Source organism: Haemorhous mexicanus, chromosome 5, assembly GCF_027477595.1.
Source record: "Haemorhous mexicanus isolate bHaeMex1 chromosome 5, bHaeMex1.pri, whole genome shotgun sequence".
Taxonomy (NCBI): Eukaryota; Metazoa; Chordata; class Aves; order Passeriformes; family Fringillidae; genus Haemorhous; species Haemorhous mexicanus.
The window spans coordinates 66,065,004-66,083,876 of NC_082345.1; the positions used below are offsets into that span (position 1 = coordinate 66,065,004).

General features: G+C 34.8%; 1 protein-coding gene across 2 annotated transcripts in view; it reads right to left on the bottom strand.

Moving 5' to 3' along the window:
• The window catches only part of CACNA2D1 (calcium voltage-gated channel auxiliary subunit alpha2delta 1), a 358,692-nt gene that overhangs the window by 25,894 nt on the left and 313,925 nt on the right, over positions 1–18,873 (bottom strand). Inside the window, exons 19-27 of one of the 2 annotated variants that reach the window (XM_059847449.1) lie at positions 17,115–17,171; positions 13,164–13,235; positions 12,006–12,077; positions 8,238–8,299; positions 6,511–6,587; positions 4,511–4,571; positions 2,734–2,831; positions 640–724; positions 367–429 (exon numbers count right to left, since the gene is read on the bottom strand). In XM_059847449.1, the coding sequence (XP_059703432.1) occupies positions 367–429; positions 640–724; positions 2,734–2,831; positions 4,511–4,571; positions 6,511–6,587; positions 8,238–8,299; positions 12,006–12,077; positions 13,164–13,235; positions 17,115–17,171 (647 nt within the window). The remainder of the gene's footprint in view (positions 1–366; positions 430–639; positions 725–2,733; positions 2,832–4,510; positions 4,572–6,510; positions 6,588–8,237; positions 8,300–12,005; positions 12,078–13,163; positions 13,236–17,114; positions 17,172–18,873) is intronic. The other variant, XM_059847448.1, reaches the window with a different exon arrangement.

The following is an 18,873-nucleotide window of genomic DNA, read 5'->3' on the forward strand; positions in this document are numbered from 1 at the left end:
AAAAAGAAAAAATATCACCCACTACTTTCCAGTATTTGCAGCCTGCCAAACAACTGAGTGCTTGGGAGTAATTAGAAATTAGCATGGCCCCACTGCTACTACAAAGGCATTGCTGTTACTGCTACTCTACACTGAGTAGAAACTTGGATTACAAGGGCCTGTCGTGAAAATATTGGGACAGATTAGTTTCAAGCAGTGACACAGGTAAAATCAAAGAAAAACAAAACATTCCAATAATTTCATAGCTATCAGTACAGATTAGACCCTAGGAGAATTATAGCTTTTTATTCAATAAAGCCACTCTTTAAGAGTGCAGCCTTTCAGGCTTCAGAATATCATATCATACTCTTTTGTAATAATTCTTACCTTTTGGGGAACACTCTAGTAATTCCACCATCTGTGACAACAAATTGTGCAACAACTCCATCGCTGTAAATAGAAATAAGATTTAAAATGAAAACTGACTGAAATTCTCACAAATTTCTTTGTCAGAGGTTGCCATTAAAGTCCATAACTGTGAATAAATACCTGTTCTCTGTAACATTAACTGCATATCTATATATACACACAGATGTATTAGATTGTGTTTTAAATTCTGAAATGCATGAAAAAATCACAGTCAATAAAAAGAATACTTACAGCGACAGTTTACTCCAATAATTTTGGGCCAGTTCATTTGTAAATCCTGCATCCAGCAAAACTCTAATGACCATGTCAGTATTACCTATCAAAAGAGTTAAAATGTAAGACATCTGTAACCATGAGATGGAGTTTCAATAAAAGCCTAAATTGAAATTCTGAGTTGCCAAGATTCTCCAGCCACAAAAATTGTGGCTGTTAATATTTGACATTCTGCCTAACTTCAAACTGTGTCAGGTAATTAGAGTTAGATAGATGCCCTCACACTGTTGAGGGCACACTTAAACATTTTCTTTGTATCCTAAAAATGTGGTTTTGTGTTTCAGGAATAAAGAAGGTGATAAGGGTATAGGCCACAGCTTTGTGGAGTCCCTAAAACTGCAAATTAACCATTTTTTAATACATGTGGTCATTAAAACACTTTTTATCTCAGTTGATGCAAGGAATCAACAATTCCTAATGGCATTCAACTACATTATCAATATATTAAGATCAATTAAGTCCCAGACTCTCAAACAAAACACATTTGTCATCTGAAAATGGATACAGGGAAATAAACTCTTTTTGAATCAGTAGCTTATACAGAGATGCCATGCTCAAATTCTTTCAAAGGATGGTTTGAAGTCAATGCTTCTCCACCATCTTTTTCAGTAACACTTTAGCAGAGTTACTGAAGATTATTTCAATGTGGGAATTTTATTTCTTATTTCTTGTGAAAAGAATTTTTAGCTGAGATAATTTCTGTGGCCACTCAGGCCTTTAATACTGTTAACACTGTTTATTTATTAAGGAGACTATTTTTAAAGTAACTTAATTTTTAGGAAAAAAGAAGAAAAAAAAACCTGCTGCATATTCCAAACTAAAATACAGCAAGAAGTAGATAACATTTTGGAATAATTACTTACTAAGCACAACTGTATACTACAATATCACTAAGTGATATTTGCTGATAGTAAATATTACACAAGAGTTTTAATTTATTATTCAATTTTATTAAATTATCATTAATTGCTTTAATCAATGGAGATGAATGTTTTCTTTTCCAAGACTGAGTCAAGGTATTCAAATAAAATTTCAGTCAGTCAGCAATGTGTCAATTAATAAGATTATTCTATTAAAAGAAGACCAAACACCCATATGTGCACACAAAAATATCCTTTTGTGAGAAGATATCGTATCCAAGTGGCCATTCCTTCAGTTACATGGTCTGGGAGAGAATCTTTCTGAATTGATCAGTTATCCCTGACAGCAACATGACAAAATAACTTCATGAAAGCAAAACAACAACAAAAAAAGGCTATTAACAATTTATAAATTATTAATATTATAATTATTAATATTTATAATTATTATTACTATTATTAATTATTAATAATATAATGATTTATAAATTATTAATAATGATAAACAGACATGAATGTACCAAACCAAATCCAAACACTGGTATTTTCTGGAGAACAAGGCATTAGCACCTGGTAATAACTCTTCATTTATTGTAAACAGAGGTTAAGGCTCAACCTCAAAAATGTGAATTAATCCCTTCCCAAAGCCCAGTGCTCACCACTGGATTTGTGGCCTTAAGCTATTCAGGCCCAAGTCAGGTCTCTTTAACCAATTTGTGAACCAGCAAAATAACTTCCTTATCTTTTATTCTGTTTATTGGGCATTTTGGTCTTGGTCTTCTTTTCTTTACTTATTTAGGAATCAAATGACAAGAAAGCAGGTTGAAGATTTCATTGCAAGATTTTGAGTCTGTTTGAGACTTTGGCTGCTATGCTGAAGTGAGAAAATATAAACTCAAAAATATTTGGAGTGTATTAAAATGAACCAGTATTATTTGATGCTTCAGCAAGTTGCTGAGAGGAATTATGGAAAACACAGAATGCATGATGCCCTATAAACTTTCTTAAATAAAGCCAGAACTTGAAAACTAATTTTACACTCTCTACCTTAGATAGAAAATCCCAGCACTAGATAATTTCAACTTAAAAAAACAAACCCACAAAATTTGAGCATGAACTCCCATCCACAAGAAGAAGAATATTTGCTTGTTTTCCTAAGGAAATATTTCAGTGAGGTGAGAAGTGTACTTACATGATGAACTGCTTGGAGTATTTCTGTCAATAAATTCATTGAAATTTAATAGAAATTCAGTGTTGTTTTCGGATTTTTTAACATCGTTACAGTATTCTCTGAAAAACAACAAAACACCAGTTTTCTCATGTTTTTTTCTTGTGCTACTAAAGTAGACAATTTAGGAGTCCAAGCAGGCTTGTACAGCTATTAGGAAGTAGCTGGTACTGCTGTGTCAATTGGCTGCCATGATCAGTATTTATTGATCACCATATCAATTACTCAGACATCTGCAGGAAATAAAGTGTTCAAACACCTGCCTAAGCATTTGTCACGATTTGGGTTGCAAGAAAACTGCATGCATGAAATAGGGAAAAGATTCCCAGAATAAAAACTGAGGAGTAGTGTAGGACATATTAGGACATCATTGTCTGTACACTAAAGATATGCCCAGTGAATTTAAATTGCTTCTGGATTGAACTGTACTGGAAAGAACCTGGGCTGCTGGTGAAACACAGACACCCCTTGCTCAACTCAGGCCAGATTTATAGGTCCTATCCTCTGAGAAGTTTTAAATGCAATTTTATTAGGGTACAAACACATGAACATATAAACACTCTTTGTTTTGACATATGCAAAGCAGATAAGCAGTAAACTCCTGTCCCTTGGATAATGAAATAAAGCAGTAATCATTGGGCAATTCACTGAATGCAAGCACGCAAAATAGAAGTCACTGGGCATTTTGGAGGCAAATATTATATGATGAATGGCATTAAACAGCTTTAATTAAAATGTAAAGAGTGTTTAGCAGTAAAGCAGGGGACTCTCTTTTTAAAATGAACTTTTATATGAATTTAATTTTACACACAAAAGAAGTGTGCTTAAGTAATTTCATATGACTAAGATATCTTAACCTTTATTTACCTTACCAAAATCCAGAGATACCACAGACAGAATTTACCTTACTATACCAATATTCACATTTTAGCAGAGCTACATATCAAACAGACTTAGTTCTGTAGGACAGTAGGGACTTGCTGGAAGCTGTAATTGGTACAATTGATTCTCAATAAATTCAGTCTTTCAAAAAAATTAAATTAAAGAGTTAAATTAGGATACATTATAAGATAGAAGACTTCACATAAATCAGTCTATTAATTGAAATTGATCTATTAATTGAAATTTATCGGATAAAAAAAAGAATGCAGCAATTCTCAACTATCTTAACTGTACAGCATTTCCTTTCTTTATCATAACTATCTGTTAGAGGAACTCAATTTTTAGGAAGTCTTTATCATACCAGTTTTCCTTGTAAACATAATTTTAAAAAGGGAAATAAGAACTGCAGAATTTCACATTTAAAAAAACAAAATCCAAGAAAACGAATGAAGTTAATAAATTTTCAATGAATTAATAGCTTTTATGTTCAATTGATTGAAAATTAACTAATACTTTAGCAGTAGAAAGCTTTGAAAGCCTTTGTCTTGAAGTTGGGAAACATGCTGTGGTCAGCATTATGAAACCAATTTTAAAAATAGTTGTAAAATCTTAGAAGTCAAACCACAAGAAATGCCCAGATGTGAATAAGTTTTCCATTAAAATATCAATATTAGTTTCTGCAGTTATCTGACTAATTTGAGCAGAAATCAGAGCCTGAAGATGCTATTTACATTTCAGCAAGAAAAAAGATTGATAATTTGTTACCAAATGAAGCTTTATCAGTCAAATCTGTATTCTCCATGTGCCAATAATCAGATCAGATGCAGAAATAACACTTATTACTGGGAAATCCACCAACCTGGGTGCTAAAAATGTATAGCCAACTTCATCAAAATGATCAAGCTTCAGTGATTCCGTAACTAAAAAGATGAAGAGTAAACACCAAGTAAGTAAACTGAAATTTTTGCCATTGTTTCTCTTATCAAACTATTTGGCTCACTTTTGCATGCATCCATGAATTTAGAAAGAAATGTTTGAGATACTTTCTCCCTAATGAATTCCAGGCTTCTCAGTATTTCACAACATAGAAGAAATTACTTGGTTATTATATATAACGTACAACTGGAAGAAGTAAGATAATAGCTAACAATTTCTTTAAGATATTTAATTAGCATAGCAACATGAGATATTTTCAAATATCAAACAAATATCAAAAATTTGAGACATTTTCACTAAAAGTAAACTCTGATACAAATAAATATTCGTGACACTGGGTTGTTAGAACAAGAAGAAAAATACTGCTAATATTTTCTGCAATGAAGTGTAAAAAAAAATCTCAATTGTAGTAGCATCACTGTAAATCCTACTGAAAAAAAAATTGTTTTAATAGATGATATCACTGAACACTGATAGGACCAGACAAAGAAGGATCAGAGATTGGCAACATATTAAAATGTGCATGAAAACAGAAAAATACTTCACTTTTGTTTTTCCCTTTCTATTGCTATGGTACCCAATGATCATGAAGAGAATCCTGAGATGAGGAATACAGAGGAGAATATCCAGTAGGAATAGAAATATAAGTGAAAAAGATCAACTGCAGTAAACAGAAGGAAATTGAATAACAAGAATATACTTGCCCTTTTTGGTTTTCACTATCCATCAGAAAGAGAAAGCAGGGAAACAGAAAAAAACAGGGTAAAGCACAAGGGGTCACAAACCAATATTTTATTCAAACAGCCCCTTGAATAAAAATATTGCACATAGATTCAAAGGTTCAATTTACATACAGCTGTAGTCTGGAAAAAAAAAGACAAACACCTCTGAAGACTGAAGAATAGGTTCTTAGTTATTTCTCAGTACCTCTATACACTGAGGCTATTTCAAGGGTCTGTTTTGCAGGTTTTATTGATACAAGTGCAAAACCAGATGATCTAATTCATCAAGAGAATCATACTCTCTGCTTAAAAATTTAAACTACTTGGTATTGGAAAAAGTTACAAAATAAATCACTGGTTATTAAAAGTTGCTCTATTCTTCTTCATATGTTGGAGCAATGGTAGAGGACAGTGATGTAGTGCTGAGTTTTCTCTAAACTAACAGTATCTATCCCTCTCTGAGATTTTTTGTGTTTTCAAACTTTCTATTTGACTATATACTTGTTGTAAATTTATCATAACATCTGGATAAAGTTAAAAGGCTGTGATTGGTTCTATTTTGTGTACTACCTAGACTACAGTTAAGCTGCACCTAACAAAAAAAAAAAAAAAAAAACCTTTGAATACTGACAAGTATAATTTTAACTTCTCACGTCAGAATCTGTAAATGGTTTGAAATCACTCTAATATAAAACTACAATGCAAACTTCCACTAAAACTATTTGTAAAAGAAATAAAACCTAACTGCAACCCAAACCAAACAGGGCTTTCACATCATTCTAGCAGAGATAATTTGCTAAATATTATACTGTAACTAAAACAACAACAACAACAAAAAAATTATACTGTTACAGTCTATATCACTATATTTTACTGATACAATAAGAAATTTAAAAAAACCCAGTATCCAGACCCTTAAAATGACAGCAATAGAGGATACCCAAAGCAATGATTCTATAGGCACAGAGCAAGGGGTAGGGATTGTCAGTGGAACTGACATGTTCTGCACATATTCTATTTGTATAGAATATTTCTTGCACCTCAGATGTTCCAACAGGTTAGAATCATTGCTGAAGATTTTGGGTACATCATGGTAACATCACTGAATTCCACAAAATTTATGAATTTCAAACATTGCTTTTTAAGTGAATCTGAGACTTGGCAACACCAGACAAAACGAGGGAATCTTTACAGTACTTACATCTGGCTTGAACTATAGGTTCATCTATTTTGGCTTTAATATAATAAAAGCTGTATGATGGTAACACCAGTGCCAAACTGCAACAGAAATGAGACAAGTAAAGCAATTATGTTATTTGCAGCAGATTCCTAGTTTCAGCTTCTTTGTGTTTTGAAATTAACAATTTTGTAATTTGGACTGTCACGAGATGAGGCACACACACTGTGAAATAGCCTCACACTAAGTAATAACACAAGTACATTTATGCCAATCCTGATGGTCCCTGTGATCATTTTCATTCTTATTTACACTTTTAAACACAAATGGACTTTTTAGTAGATAAGTAAGGAATTTCCAAATAACTGCAAATAAAAAAATACATGATTTTTGTATCTTCCTCTGACACACTTAACCTCCCAATATAACATGTCATGGTAATCACTGACTGCAAAAATATCACTTGGTGCTGTGCTGATTTGCACACATCATATAACCAGAGACTCTCACTAATAAAACCACGATCAATATTCTCCAGGAAATGCATCTGGCAATACTTGCATTCACATCCATTGCATTCAGGATTCAAAAAAATATTTTCTTTGATCATGCAGTCACCACCAACAATTATTGAACATATTTGTACAATATTATTTTAAGATTTGCAAAGTGTTTGCAAAGTTTTCTTTTATATGGAACGTACTTTTGTTCAAAATATGTAGGAATTATTTTTGCAGCTAAACTCTACACATATGCAGAAGAGTTCAGTTCTAAAAAAATGTATGTAAATGACAGGAGATATGAATAATCATTAAATGGGTATCATCAACTCCCAAGTAGCATCCTTAATTTTTACACTTGGATTACATCCATGCAGAACTGCAACAGTTCCTAATGAAGAGCTGCAGAAATTAACATTAAAAATCTTGTACAGTTGACCCATAAATGAGCTGACCTTTAGTCACACATTTGCAATTTATACAGAATATAAGTGAGATTGCTGAATATTTAGTGATAGCCTTTTTCCAATTCTCCTCTAGGGAAATCAGTGGCAGTGCACCTGCCATTAACAGTTACTGCTAGCAGAAATTGCTAATTAAAATCTATAATTTTATGTTTAATAAGTTTTCTGCAAGGATACTCTGAGGATTTATTGCTATGTCTCATGCCAGGAAGCTCAGGCAGAATTAAGAAGTCATGTAAATTTAATGTATTTCTCTAGTGATTGCTAGATGGCAGTCTGATAAAAACTTCCTTTTCTTACAGAGTATAGAGGCAGTTCAACAGAAAAATGGGACAGTGAATTGAAGATCCTATGTTTATGTTCTGTTGTTAAAACAGATTTGTTTGGTTTAACACTCAAATTAATGTTTGCATTCTCAGTGACTGTTCAACTGTGCAGAAGAAAACAGAAATTGGATTCCAGCTTGTCTGAGGATTACTGTAATTCATCATAACAGAAATAGCATTTTGGTCAGAATTTGACTCGATATTTATGCCATGTAGTTTTGAACTACATTAGTTTAACTTTCTTGAGACTTTGAAAACCTTTACTTGTCTTGGGTATGTTAGGGAATGTTTCAACATTCCTTCTAATGTTACAATGTTGTGTGCTTAAATGAATTTGAAATAACATACATGTCAGTGTCACCTTAGCTAGTATAAAGATTTTAATGCTAAAAATATTAACCAAAATTAACCAAAAGGACACTTAACTAAACAAAGGAAGTCAGTGGACAGAAATGAGTTACCTGTAATCAGTGCCATTCACAGCAGTCCATGTATATGTTCTGTTTCCTTTATCAATATACCTCTACAAAGAGATATTGGTGAAAAATGAGATTATTAAACTAAGGAGCTTCAATAATTGTGACCTTTCTTTGAGAAAAACTGTAAAATCAAGTACAAATCTGATGTATTTCTATTCATTATTTTGCTAAAATAATGGGTTGAGCTGCAACTCCTTTCCTTAAATATTTTCCATACTTACATTTTGCAAAAGAATCAGCCATATAATTTTATTGAACATTAGTAAAATTTAAATTTAAACAAAATCAGACAAATCTGACCTTTAATTTTCACATTAGCCAAACCTATACAAACCTACGCCAATTTAAATTTGATTAAAAATGCTTTCTCTTTAATGGATCATTTTTCAGTTAAATTATGAAAAGGTAAAAAAAACCAACCCTCAGTTAGAAAAGGTAAGGTAAGTCTTTAAAAACAAAAATACTTGGAGCCTGTTATTACACGTCACACCACCACTGGCTTAATGCATTTAAATTTGAATCATAACTACAGGCACAGCCTGTTAATTCTGATTGTATAGACACCCCCTGCTAAACTGAACATGTGCTTCTAATCTAATTAGGAAGGTCTTGAATTTGGGAAAACATGTAGCATTGATATAAATGTTTATTTTTAAATAACTTAATACTTTAGGATAATCTTTACCATTTGTTTTCTTGTGGTATGAAAAATAGCATGATAGGCACAGTCCCACAGTTCCCCATAGATTTAATCATGAATCCACCTGGCTGACATTATTTTTCTCAGTTTTCCACTTTGAAAGCTATAAGATTATGCCAGCTGCAACATATTATTACTTTAACAATCAAATTTTTGTAAGTGTGCCAGCAGTGAAGACTACAGCTGTGGCACTGCAGCATTGCAAACACTGGTGAAAGGTACCACAGGTACTCCTCTAGGTTCTTTCTTTCCCTATGGCAAAAGGATAGTGAGAAAATGACTATGGCTTTGGAAAAGAGGTGACTTATATGACAATAATAAATTCAAATCCTCTCATTACCTGGCTGCTGCTTTTCAGTAAAGCAGGATGAGAAAATAATTTAATAGTAATTTTTGAAAGAAAATGAAAAAAAAGATAAGAGAAAATCAGAAAGAAGATGCATATAACAGTGTCTTGTACCCAGATACATTTTTATTTCAGGTAAAAAGATGGTTGAAGAGATTCCTATTGAAGCCTATTTATACTTAATGTGTACTTCAGGCTAAAATCAGCCACTTGAACCTAGTGCTGGCAGTCCCTCCAAATCAGGCACAGTGTCATGGAACCCCCACAAGGAAAAACTGCCCAAGGTGGGAGGGGAGGGAAGAGAAGGACTTGGCTGTATTTAAATCCTGTTGCCACCAGCACTGTCACAGTGCTTGAGAGCAAATTGGCTGAAAGCTCCCTTCAAAGCAAACCCAGCAGATAACACCTCCTCACACCCCAGCTCCCATTTACCTTTGCCTACTTCCTCAGTGGGCACTCTGAGCCCATGCCATCCCCAGCTGATCACTGCCAAGGAGCTCACACATGGTATTGCAGCTTTTGTGACCCTTCAGTTTTCACTACTGCCCACCCCCGCTGCCAAATGTGGCAATGCTTTTGTTCCTATGGCATCTTCTCTGTTACTTGGAAAGCCCCTGAGGCCTTGGGAGACTCCAGAGCACCCCACCCACATTTGCTACAAGTCCAGTCTCTATGCTGTAGTATGAAGTCATCTCCCAAGACACTGCTGGGGCCAGCTGCAACACAAAAGGAAAGCGATGCAAACTTAAACCAAAAAGCAGAACAAAAAGAACATAAATTTTCAGCCCGAAGACTGCAATTGTCAGTTCAGAGCAACCGACCACATCAGCCCATTTTATAAGAAAATATATGAAGCTATCAAGTGCTAAGTGATGCATGGCTCATGCGTGGCCCGTGGTTTAAAGCAGCTTTTTTCTGGTTCTAGCAGCCCGGAGCTGGGAGCTGCAATGGCTGGAAGCTGTCATCGTAGCCAGCCAGCTCTGGCTGCTCCTTTCTTCTCTCAGAGAGGTCTGGGTAGAGGAAGAAATCTTGGGCCATGGTGAAAGGGAAGGTGAGGATAATTAATTTCATTGGCATTGAGACATCTGGGATCAAAGGCTCGGGATATTTTATTCCAACACAGATTGTGGTCTGGGCCGTGTGTAACTGGCACATTCTCATGCACCCAGGGATGTTACATCCTCCCTCCTGCCCAGATACTGTAACTGACTTCAGCATTTGCAATACTTCCCTCCCTCTTTCTTTGGGCAAAGAGTGGTAGGACCAGCTGTTTCAGGTCTTTTGTAGAACAGAGCCTGAGAAATGTACAAAATGTTTGCCATTAATGCAATTTCTTGTACAACCCTAATCATGTTATTGTATTTTCATGACCTTCTAACCCTTCCTCTTCCAACCACCTACACAGAGCCTTTTTCACCCATAGATCTGGAAAGGCACTCAAACCAAACAACATAAATCTGAAAATGTCCCAGCATGGAGTCTCTTCCTTCAGTAGCAGTTTATCCTCATCTCAGATGCCAGCAGGGCTTTGGACTCTCTGACAGTGGTTCAGGAACAACCCAGTTTCCCTTAAGGGAACAGACTGGTGGCATCCTAAACATCCTAAACAGCATGGACTCCTGACACAGGTGAGGGGACAGAGCTGGCATCCACTGGGGCTTAGCCTCTCTGCCCCAGAAAACACCTATTTGTGCACCATTCTCCAACACTGGAACCATTCAGAAAAAACACAATTTTTTCACACAGCAGGATTTACCCAGAGATTGTAAAGCAGTATTGTAAAGCTTGCTTTTAGCATTTTACTGTGGGAAAGCACAGAAGAGTAAAGGATGCAGGTCTCTAGAAGAATATGGGAAGAGGGGAAAGTCAATATGAATTAACTGCATGCAATTCTAGGTATTGTTATTGTGAGTTTATATCTATGGGTTGTGCAGTGTCTGCCAAGTCATCAAATTAAATATCTTTATTTGCAAGGTCAGAGCAAAAGAGTTTCAAAAAGCTGCTGTGGAACTGTAACTGTGGGGCATACTGTGGTCAGAACTGCTCCTTCAGCACACCAGTCATGATTTCTTCTCTCTGAGGTCTCCATGAAGTAGAGCACCCATGTAATGACCCATATCAAATTTGAGTATTTCCTATTGCTAGAAAACATCTGCTTATTAGAGAGAACAGTAGCAATGTTTTTCAGGACTAAGTATTTTGGACAAGAAAATAAAGAACTCAACAAGCTGTTCAGAAAGTACATGATATAACTGTAAGATGAATTTGCTTATCCCAAAGAGTCTTCATTTATGGCATAAAAATATTACTTTATTATTTTTTCTCACAACTTTCTTCCCATTCAACCACAATATAAACTACCAAACCCATCCTCACACATCTCTGCAAGCAAATTAAGCACTTTGTTTTGGAATTCATGCACAGAAGTAGGCTGGGTCCATTTCCTGTTGAACAGAGTGTAAGACCTCATCAACAACTGCCTGATTAATGATGCACCAAAGAAACCAAGAAACAAAACAATTCTTTTTTTCCTAAATACATTTTTTTTTTTTTTACTATAAGCCAGTAAAACTAGCAGATCTAGAGGGGAAAAAATGGTACAAATTGTCATTACAAAATGAATATCACAGCAATTCACCTTTTCACATTATTTTTCTGGTTTGGTTTATTCCTGTAATTGTAACTCTTTGGGTTCCTATCTTACCTCATCTTGGGACTTGACCAGTGTTTCAAATGTTTTTTCTCCACTTTCTCCATCTATCATTTTTTTCCGAATCTATTGGCAAGGAAGAAAAGGAAAAAGTGAAATAAAGAGAAAAGTGTAGGTGTTGCATGTAACATGAATAATCATTCAAGTGACCAAAGTATTTCTTAAAAACACAAAAAATGCTAATGCAAATGGAAGTCAAAAGTCTTAAAAAAAAAAGTTTTGTTCACAATTTTCAGATATTTCCAATCAGAAGTTTTTTTAACCAAATATTTACTCAATCAGTAGAGTTAAAAAGCAACAATTCTGATATACTTTCAGTCACTAGACCAGGCCATAAAACTCCTTGATGTTGAGCACTGACAGAGAGAGAATGAATTCTGTGTGCATGAAAAGAAGTTTTGCCTAGCATTTCTTGTGCCTCCCAGCACATCTGTGTGATTCAGGTAATGGCACTGATTCACAGAAATACTTTTGTACCAGTTCAAGAGTCACTCCCCTCTGAAGCAGCCATTTCAAAGAAAATTAAGGCAGAATTAAACAGATACCAAGGCAGGCTGATTACTGTCAGAATGAAGGAACAATTTCAGTGAAAAATATGTTAAAAATGTAAAATGTTTAAAAGCCTTTAATTTGATTTCAGAAAACTAACTAATTATCTTAAAAATCTTAAAATAATTCCAGAATATTACAAAGTCAGTAACTGAAAAATATACAGAGGAATTAATTTGCTGTCTACACAACTTCGTTTCTCAGTTCCCCTTCTTGCCACAGGAACAATCTTGCATTAATAGGGAAATACTTTTAAAATATTTCAAGTAAATATTCTATAAAAAGTGTTATGTTTTGAAAAATTTTTCTAGCTTCCTTCCCAGGAATTATTACTTTAATGAAGAAGGAATTAAGTAGCAATCATGGTGTTTTTCAAAATGAGAGGAATGTAATACATTGCTCTTGTCTATAAATAATGCTGGGATTTAACTTGTCTAAATGTAATTTCATCTCCATATAAAGTCATCAGCTTAATAAATTTAAAATTCAGATTTATATTGAAATAGATACCCAATATTCAAAATCCAGAACATTCATTGCTTTGCAGTTATGACATGGTGAAATACGAGCAGCAACAGGCACTAAGAATCCAGGTAATCTCACCTCCACTTTAATATCATTTTCCAATTCAGCATCTAGAAAATCCAGCGTGACAGGTTCCTGGGATTTAGGATTCTGAAGCAGAAGATATTAAATGATCAAATAATAAAAACAGAGTACTTTAATATTACAAACCACTCTAATCCCTTCAATTTTAAATTAGCCTACTTTACTGGGTTTACTTACCCATCTGTTTTAATCTCTTGTAGCATTACTAGTGGCCCTTTCTCATTTATTTTATTCTGTTGAATAGAGAGGTTAATTGAATAAGTGAAAATCAAATTAATACTAATTGCCAGTGTTTGTCCACAGCCTGTCATGTATGGGGCTCATGCTGAGGTGCTGCTCCCCCTTCCCCTTCTCCTGGTATGTCACAGACTGCACTGCTTTGGGAGGAAGCAGAGGAAGCAGGGGAAATGAATCTCCCATTGATGTCCTGCCTCCAAGAAAGGAGAGAGAAATTTGGGAGAGTTTTCCACCCAGCCAGTAAGCTGGGCAACTGTAGGGTGGAATTTTACCAAGAGCAGACAACACAGACTTGCTGATATGAGGTGGGAATAGACTATGGTTCAAGACTCAAAAAGGCAGCAATTACTGCCAATTATTTGGAGTTCATAAAAAATAAACCCCTCCTTTATTGTCAGCATTGCAGGACTTCCCTGAGCACCTTGGAGTTTCAAAAGCATTTCTCTTGACATCAGTACTGTTATCTCAGTTTAGAAGATGGAAACCTGTAGCACAGAAATACTGAAACCCAAGCTTCCAGACCTAAGGAACATTGATGATGTCAACCCTCAACTGTGGAGCACAGAGAACTTTGGTGACCTACACCTGTGAAAACCCTGGCCCCACAGGAGTGCTGGAAGACCACTGTAGCTCAGCTGAACTAGATCAGACCACCCTCCAGCCCTTGCTCCTTTCTCAGATGCAGTTTGCATTCACTTGGCCAGAGCCATTTTCCATATGAGTTTTTGGAATCCAACTTTTTTTCTGGAAATTTTGCCTAATCCCCATTGACTTTATATTGTGTGTGGTATAAAAATCATCTACCCTCATCACCCAGTAGTTATTTAATGCACCCCCCTAAAAGCAAGTGCATTTCTTTAGAACTAGGAGTATGGAGTATGGGGATATACTACTTAACCATTTAAATCTGACAATTCACAGTAGAAAATAAAAAAAATAAATTAAGGGATTTCAGCAATTCTCCTATAGTGACATATAGACTAAAGGTAGACTAAAGTCCCTCCCTTCAAAATTACAATTATATTCCTCATAAATTAGCATTCTCTGGCAAAGCTAAATGACACATGTACATGTGACTGTTCTATCAAGGAATGCAAGCATGTTTCATCACAATACATCTATGTACTGGAAGAAAGTAATATCCTGAACAAAGGGTAAAGGATGCCTTCATGTAACAGTCTGGAGTACTGAGAGCTTAACAGTAGCCCTTATTTTCAAGATTGTAATATAGAATAGTTCCAGAAGACAAAATATTGTTTCTTCCTTTCCATGAGGACAAAATGCACATGTCTCTGAATATACAGAATCATTCTTGTTCTTAACAAGACTTACTGTCTGCCAAGAGAAAAAACATAACATTTATTCTCAGGAAGAGAATATGTACTGAAAAAATTGCAGACAAAGATTCTGGGTATTTCTTTAAAATATTTACTGAAAACTTCAAGAAAATGTTTGCATTTCTATCTATATATAGCAACTTCAATATAATGGCATTAATGTATGCTCCCTACTAATTCAAAATTATTCAATTATTGCTATGCAGTTGCTTTTCCCTCCCAACAAATCCACACTTTCAAAATAAGTAACAAAAGGCTAAAATGTAAAAATAAATAAAAATTTATATATCTTACATGCAATGGATAATGAATAGCATGGTCAAACCCAAACAGCATGCATGAAGGCATTGGCATGGCAGATGAGGCATATATGAAGTTCACATTCAATTCCAACACACAAAGGAACAGAGAAGAAAATAAATGGTAAAAAAAAAAAGAAAAAAAATAAAGCCATCACATAAATCAAGGTCAATACTTATTTCAAATGATAACCTGGGCTAGTCATAGTCAAGGAGTCCCAAAGACAAAATAGCAAACTTTAATTCTGTGAAAATTCAAGTATGCATCAAATGTTCTTCTTTTTAAGATTTATATTATATCACTTCACATTTCTTATATCATACTTATTAATCCCTTTTAATAGGCAAAAAAACCTAATCATGTATAAATGCATTCTTAGATGTGCCTGAGGCACAAAGACAACCACTAGGTGCTAGAACAGAAAATTCCTACACTGCTACTTAAAGAGGGAAGACTAATTCCCCTTTATGTCTCTTTTCCCCAAGAATGTTTTTACCAGTATTTGGGCTCCATAATTTTTATTTCCAAGGTTGCCATTTACTGGGGTTTATTCCAAGCCACGAAGAAACAAACTTACAGCTCAGTTTGTTCTTCTCTTTATCCAGTCATGCCTGTAACATGACTGGAATAAGCACACCACCACCACACTCAGCAGCACAACTTAACAAAACAGAAGAGAAGTAAATCACTAGCAATGAAGCATGCAAACAAAAGGATTGCAATCCATTTTCAGCAGGACAAATAAAGGCAAGGATCTATAATTTCAATGACAACTCATGAAGGAAACAAAGAAAGAAAGAACTGGTGCAGCAACATAAAAAAAAGTGAACTAAAATGTTGTTGTTGTGTGTTTTGGGAGGTCAGTTCTCATAAATTCTATGTACGACCTTCTTTGCTGCGTTGCAGGATCCTAGTTATTACTCATTCCTGCAGTACTAATGAAGACAAAGGCTACTAGGCTTTTAAAAGAAGTAAGCAAAATGGGAAGAAGTCAGCAAAATCCTGGGCCCCAGAGGTAAACTCAGGAGCATCTGGAGAGGATTGGAACCCAGAGCTTTTCCAGTGCTGCACCTCCCTGGGCAGCAGGCAGTGCCAGGCAAACCCAGCAGCAGCCAGACCACACCATGGCAAGCTGAGGAGCCAGGTGTGCTGAGAAAACCAAGATTTTTTTTTTTTAAATTCAGTGCTGATTTGTCCAGTGCACAAACAAAAACCCCTGCCCTGAGGTGGCCTTCTACACATGTTATAAACACAGCCACCCAACACTTGGTGAAATCTCTGAGCAGGATCAGGATTTTACACCATGTTTTACTGGTGTTGCTATGCAGGCCACAAGTTTTGCATTACAGACTCCCATATGTGTAAGAAATCAAACTTGATATACTGTGTTGAAGTTTACTATTTTTCTAGTTACATAGTTAATCTATTCCTTTAGTGATTTTAAAGTTTTCATTAAGTGTTTTCTGCTCAGGAATTGCATTACATAAACATGACTAGTTACCCTGTTCAGGCTAATGGCAGTTAATTCTGTGCAGTTGGGTCTGCTAAACTGAGAAAATCCCACATAAATAGCAGATAGAATATACTCCCTACTCTGACTGCCCTGGGGAAAAAAAAAAAAAAAAACAAACAACAAAAACCTGAACAACTCATATTCTGTAATTTTATGCAGCATACACTGTACAATAAAACTTGGCAATAAAGTCACAAGAATTGTCTTCTGATCTTCTCTTGACTTTGGATTTATGCAAGCAAAGCCAGCACAAGTAGTCTCTTTTTATTTCCAGTCTTCAAATTAATTTCAACATCTGTAGAAGAATTTTTACAACACGACTCTAATTAGCACCTATTAGTAAAGCATCATAATTTAATGGAATGCCCTTTGCTACAGCCAATAGCATGTTTTCTATTATTTAAACAGGAAAGGATGCAAGCTTCATGCTTTGGAAGCTGTTTGTCACAATAAACAGTTCTCTAGTTAGATTTTTCCTAGTAAGCAGGGCAGAAGCTTTCTAATTACATTTCCAGGTCTATGCATTCTAATGCACTAATCACCTCCATCCAAAGTTACCTGCACATGGGGTCTCCTTTTTCTCAATTTAACTTTTGGTATGCCCACACCAATTTGCTGAAGTAACAAAAAAGCAGTAATTTATATTTTTGCACTATCAGTGAATAGCCTACTCACAGAATGGAAGTGTTTTCTCAACATCTGTGCTGCCCAGTGCATGTTTACTACTGTGAGCAGAGACTACCCCTCACCCTGATCATGAGTTCTGAGCTCTCTTCTAGAATTGCACACAGTTTTATGATGGGGAAACAAAAATCAGACATATGTTAATGTGAATAAAATTAACTCACTTTCACATACTCTGATGGAATAACATAGAGAATGAGAAGAGCTCACTTTTTGTTTGCTTTTATATTTGATCCCAAAACCCAGCTCCTCTTAAGTTTCTTAAATAACCCTAAACAGTAAGAAAGAATATTGGACCTCACTGAAGGCATATGGAGTTTTAGGACTGCCATTAAATGGGTTTTGATCAGAACAAAAATGAAGAGAAGGATTCTAATCTCTAGAATAGACTGAGAAATAGAATTATTTACTGTTTTTAAAATGTAATTAAGATTAAGCTTGTTAATACATACTTAATGGACTCACTTCAGTGACTATGTTTGTTTGGTGGTGCATCCACCTGTCCTGCCCCATAACAGTGGGAAAAATATATCCATATATGCAGACACACACAAAGAAAATTGACAATAAAACATAAAATTAAGAACTATAAAAAAGTGTCTTATTTTACTAACATAAAAATGTTTTAAGCTGTTAAAAACTATATTAAGATGCATATTAAAAAATTTCTTGCTATGCTTTGTCATAATTTTAATTTATTTCAGCAAATAAGAACACGATGAGAAAGGTTTAAATTATTTTAATATGCTTTTGAATTTGTTTGTTGACTTTTCTCAGTTGTGCAAACAACTTTCCAAACTTCAAGACAATTTCTGAAAATATTATGTTGAACCAGTTGTGACTGGAGGAAATAGATTTTCAGAAGGAAAGCAGAAGACATTCAGAAGAAGGAAGCACTGGAAGTGTAAGAAACCCTCACCTCTTCAAATGTAAAGACGTAGTTTTGTTTTATTTTACAACTATTGAAAATTTGCTGGCAAAGAGGGTTAAAATGTTGTTTGTTAATAAGTTAACAGCTACTGGGAAGTTCAACTAAAATTAACATGACATGTTAAAGAAAGTCCATGAATTCTAAATATATCTGTCTTTGTTGAGTACCTTAGTTTTAAACTGTAGCTCTTGTACCAGTCTGAATAGCATGCACCACTCCACACAAACTGGGAGTGGAAAAGTCTAGTCTGTGTAACTGTTAATAACAACAATAACAATAATAATTCAAATGCTTAATGTTACATTTAGACATTGTTCTACAACATAACAATTATTACTTATAAAACATTCTGTTTTAAACATACTCTAAACCAAAGGTTTGAGCATTAAGGGAAAGCATCTCTGGACTTCCATATCCTTTTAAGAGGAAAACTACATAGAGAAACCATGACAATTAGTATCCTAATAATCCATCTCAGTTTGCCTAGATTTAGTTAGGATGAGCTGAGTTTTAAATAGTGGGTTTTATTCTTCAGTGTTGTGAGGCAACAGAGCAGGAAAAGAGCACAAATGAGATGAACAGAGTCCATACCCATCAGTATCTCACAAGATTAGACCTAAAATAATATTATTGCATTGCTTCTTTTTACATTACTTCTATGAATGAAAAGACAGTTTAATCTGCATAAAAGGGAAAGATAAA